Source organism: Phanerochaete carnosa, assembly GCF_000300595.1.
Source record: "Phanerochaete carnosa HHB-10118-sp unplaced genomic scaffold PHACAscaffold_13, whole genome shotgun sequence".
NCBI classification, from domain to species: domain Eukaryota; kingdom Fungi; phylum Basidiomycota; class Agaricomycetes; order Polyporales; family Phanerochaetaceae; genus Phanerochaete; species Phanerochaete carnosa.
This window is the reverse complement of record NW_006767640.1, coordinates 313,552-317,345: the sequence shown is the minus strand read 5'-3', so window position 1 is coordinate 317,345 and position 3,794 is coordinate 313,552. Positions and strand designations below refer to the sequence as shown.

General features: G+C 54.6%; 3 protein-coding genes across 3 annotated transcripts in view; 1 reads left to right on the top strand and 2 right to left on the bottom strand.

The window, feature by feature from the left end:
* Positions 1-242, top strand: part of PHACADRAFT_166953 (uncharacterized protein) — a gene marked incomplete at both ends in the record, with an annotated part of 8,541 nt that extends 8,299 nt beyond the window's left edge. Inside the window, one exon of the mRNA XM_007401582.1 lies at positions 84-242. Coding sequence (XP_007401644.1) covers positions 84-242 — 159 coding nt within the window. The remainder of the gene's footprint in view (positions 1-83) is intronic.
* Positions 243-521: 279 nt separating this feature from the next.
* PHACADRAFT_154039 (uncharacterized protein) lies at positions 522-986 on the bottom strand (the record flags this gene model as incomplete). The annotated part of the gene is made up of 2 exons (XM_007401581.1): positions 802-986; positions 522-746 (listed from the first exon to the last, which is right to left on the bottom strand). Exons 1-2 carry the CDS (start codon positions 871-873, stop codon positions 522-524), a joined length of 297 nt encoding a protein of 98 aa, XP_007401643.1. The 5' UTR covers positions 874-986.
* A 78-nt stretch (positions 987-1,064) lies between these two features.
* Positions 1,065-3,794, bottom strand: part of PHACADRAFT_214134 (uncharacterized protein) — a gene marked incomplete at its 5' end in the record, with an annotated part of 6,172 nt that continues 3,442 nt past the window's right edge. The window contains 7 exons of the mRNA XM_007401580.1: positions 1,065-1,620; positions 1,676-1,892; positions 1,947-2,036; positions 2,089-2,346; positions 2,397-2,719; positions 2,778-2,999; positions 3,055-3,690. Coding sequence (XP_007401642.1) covers positions 1,313-1,620; positions 1,676-1,892; positions 1,947-2,036; positions 2,089-2,346; positions 2,397-2,719; positions 2,778-2,999; positions 3,055-3,690 — 2,054 coding nt within the window. The 3' untranslated portion in view covers positions 1,065-1,312. The remainder of the gene's footprint in view (positions 1,621-1,675; positions 1,893-1,946; positions 2,037-2,088; positions 2,347-2,396; positions 2,720-2,777; positions 3,000-3,054; positions 3,691-3,794) is intronic.

The window sequence follows — 3,794 nt, the reverse complement described above, 5'->3', positions numbered from 1 at the left end:
CATTCCGCCGCCGTACTTCCCTAGTATCGTATGTTTCTATGCTATCGGTCTCTATCATCCTTTTGACCACATACTATAAATAGAACGGAAGTGCAGATACGAGTAACTTCGACGAAGAGTTCACACGAGAGCAGCCAACGCTCACGCCGGTGCACGGTCAGTTGTCCAGCCGTGACCAAGCCGAATTCAACGGCTTCTCCTGGGTACGTGATACGGTGCTTCGAATACAAGACTCCCGCTGACTCCGCCTCCGTAGGTTGCTTCTTGGGCCGACATGTGAGAACGTATGCACCGGTCTCTGGCTATCTTGCACGGACAGTTGTTGACGTATTACCACCTTATCATGTCTTCACCCTATAGCGATCGGTTGTGTATCCTGGATACCTATTATCTCTGTAAATGCAAAATGTACCTATCCTCGAGTGCAGGTCGGGACTCGCGGGCGGATCCTTTTTTCGCTCAGTAAGACCTCAAGTAGAGCGCTAATGTTCCAATATAATGCACGAATTCCCCTCCTTTTTCTACTGTTCCGCAGATTCCGGATTTGATTGTCTAAGGACATGTCCACCTGTACCGGGAAGTCCCTGGGGCTGGCCCTCAGCCGGCTCCTCTTCCTTCTGGTTGCGCATGAGTACATGGAAGCTATGCCACAGCTCGGCGATTGTTTCGTACTCCCTGGTCATGCTCAGCACCTCTTCGAGCTTTCGGTTCAGCTGGTTGCTCAGTGGCAGCAGTTCCTCAAAGCCCTGCGGTTTGCGTGAGTGCGCGCAGCCCTGTGTTACGTGCTAAAGTGCTACTCACGGCGGTAATTTCGGCGGTGAGGCGGTCGCGCTCTCGTTCAAAGAACGAGCTGTCCTCCTCAGCGTGCGCCATCTCCACGGAGCACCTTGGAATTAATCTGCATAATTCGATCTCGTAAAGAATGGCAAACACCGGAGTGAACACTAACCGACACGCCGCGAAAGCGTTGGTGGAGGTGTGGAACCAAGAACGAAAGGAGACCGATTCCTTCGTGGCGTCTCAGCGCCTGCCACTTTCCCACGGATTTCGAGTCAAGGAGCGGTGGCAGGGACAAGCATCGTTTGAGCAGCGTATAGTTGGTTTACAAGCGGTAAGTACTACCCCAAAAAATATACAGTGGTATAATATGTACGTTGGCAACGAAAGGATTTTAGCGGAAGTAAAGGCGGCGAGAGAAATAGCAAGAACTAAAACGGCAGCGCGCGGATAAGATAGAAGCGAAACGAAACGAGGGGGGCGACACAAAGCTGTCCGGCGGTCGGAAAGTCGTCTGTAAGGAGAGACGTATTTTCTACAGGAATCCACTCTCCTGAAGGAGACGAGCCATCTTCTCGTCCTCACGTTCACGGGGCTCTCTGTCGAGACTCTGGTTCCAGAATTGGTCACCGTAGTCCTTCCCGTCTTGATACTTCTCGAAGCCCTCCTCGAGCCAGGTGCAGATCACTGGGACCAAATTCAAGTTATAGGGCATTGCTTGCCAGCGCTTGATGTCCAAGATAACTTCGGCGGCCTTCTGGCGTTTCCTGAAGTTCACCATTTGCCCAGAGATCTTGTCCTCAGCACCATCGTTGATGAAGGTCAGAGTTGTTAGATATGTACCTTTGACGAATGTCAGACACGCAGAGAGTGATATAAAACGGGGATTACTACTCACCGATGAAGGGGACGCACGGAGGAGTGATGCTTGCCAGAGTGGATCGATAATTGTTGAAGTTCTTGTTGGAGTCGATAGTCGCCTCGCACGTCGCCAGCTGCGACATGAACCGTTGATTGACGAGCTCCCAAGTTCGCTTCAACCTACGGATGGGTGGCGTGTTGAGACCCGAAGTAATGGCCACCATGGTGGAGAAGTTCTGTAACGAGCGGCAGCGCTATGGAGGCATGGTTGGGGACGTAATGGACGAAAAGAGGAAGGATATACATACGTCGGCGATGGCAATGAAATGCTTCACAATGACAGCACGCTTCCGCGAGTCTTCCTTCTCAAGGACCGACTCCGCAACCCAATTCGCGATCTATGTCGGATCATGAGCGCCACCCTCCATCTCGCTCGCGAACTGCACTCACCCTATTACTCAAACGAATGATATTCGCGATATTGTCGTTCGCCTTTCCGGCGCGTGTGGATTCACGCGAGCGTGTAAGGCACTCGATTGGTCGGATTTTCTTGTACAGGTCTGCCTCCATGATGGTTAGCTGACGCGCCATCTCGAGCGGGTCGACCTCAAGCAGCTTGAGCTTCCTCAGGTTTTTGGGGAGGATTGGCGGTGGCGGAGACACAGGCATAGTGTTGATGGTCTTGATAGCACCCTCGCCTCCATGCAGCTGAACATCACCTGTGAGAGCAACTCCGAAACGGCGCAAAGCAAACATACCACTCGGTCAATGAGCACGACAAGAGACTTCGCAGCAGCAACGCTCGTCGTCAACTCCGCCTTCACGCAGAAGTCGCGGATGCGGTCGAGGATGTACATGTCGTCTTTCTCGAGGACATCCTCATCCGTGATCATCGTCCGGAATGTGTTCAACACTCGGAGACGAATCATGACCTGCTTCTGCTTCGTCCAGTCCTCGAGCTCTTCGGAAGCCAGTTGCAGCGGCGGCTCAATCCAGAAGCGCGCCACGAGCAGCTCGAACAGCTCGTCGAGCTCCATGAACGACTTGAACGTAATCATGAAGTGCTTGCTGAATGTATGATCTGCGGTCCGCCGTGAAGTGATCAGTCCGATTCCTCTGCAGGGCATCAGCCGACTCACCGGCCGTCTCGTGCGCAGTCAAGCGTTCGATCAAGGCTGTCTTTGACCCAGCCCTGACACCACCATCAGGATCGATGAGAATCTCCGACTGGTCATAGTTCGGCCGCAGGTACCAGGGCTGCTGGTCGGCGTTAATCTTGTTGATGTAGTGCTGCGGGGCCTCCCCAAGCAGCTTCACAAGTTTCGACGCCGCTTTTGGCGCTGGCGACTTGCCGCTCGACGCTGATCCAGATGTTGTTAGCACGATGAAACATTGGAGCGCGACATGTGAACTCACGCCCGGCAACGTCAAGCAGGGAGCCGGTATCGTCGGCGAACATGTCGTCTTCGTCGTGTGCGATCATCGTGCCCACGTCCGACGAGCCCTCGTGCCATGTCGGGGTGACCGGCTCGTTTGGATCTTCCGAACGCGACCGCTCCGTGTTGAGCGACGTCTCAGAATGCTGTTGCGACCCATTGTGATATATGGTCGAAGACGCGTGGCCTGAATCTAATGACGGCACAGTGCGTAGTGCCGGCCTCGAGAACGCGAGCTCCATGTCGACGACATCCTCTGCCTCGTGCGCCGGGTTGCCAGAAATAGTGGCAGTGTCATACAAGACAGTACTGCCCCGGGAACGTCGCCACTCGATGGAGCTACTGTATGCGTTGGTCCCGATGTCGGCTTGGTCTCGTCCGATGAGGTAGAGGTGCTCGAGTTGGGAGGCGGTAATGTTAAGATTTGTCTTCAGCGTCATCACCAGGCCCTCGACGAACTCATACTGGGACACGCTGTCCGAACCAGGATGTTGCGTGTGCTGGTCCCATTCTCGTGGCGCTTGGACAGCCTCGAGAAGAGAGGTAGCGTCGTCGTACAGCGCCTGGACGGCGACCTCGAGCGTGCGAAGCAGGAAGCGCGCCTTTTCGACAGTCTCTGCGTACGGGGGCGTCAACGTCTCCGCCCGCACGGCGTCGACGTCGACCTGCTGAGCGACGTCAATGTCGCCCACGTATGCGAGGATAGATGACAGGTGTCCG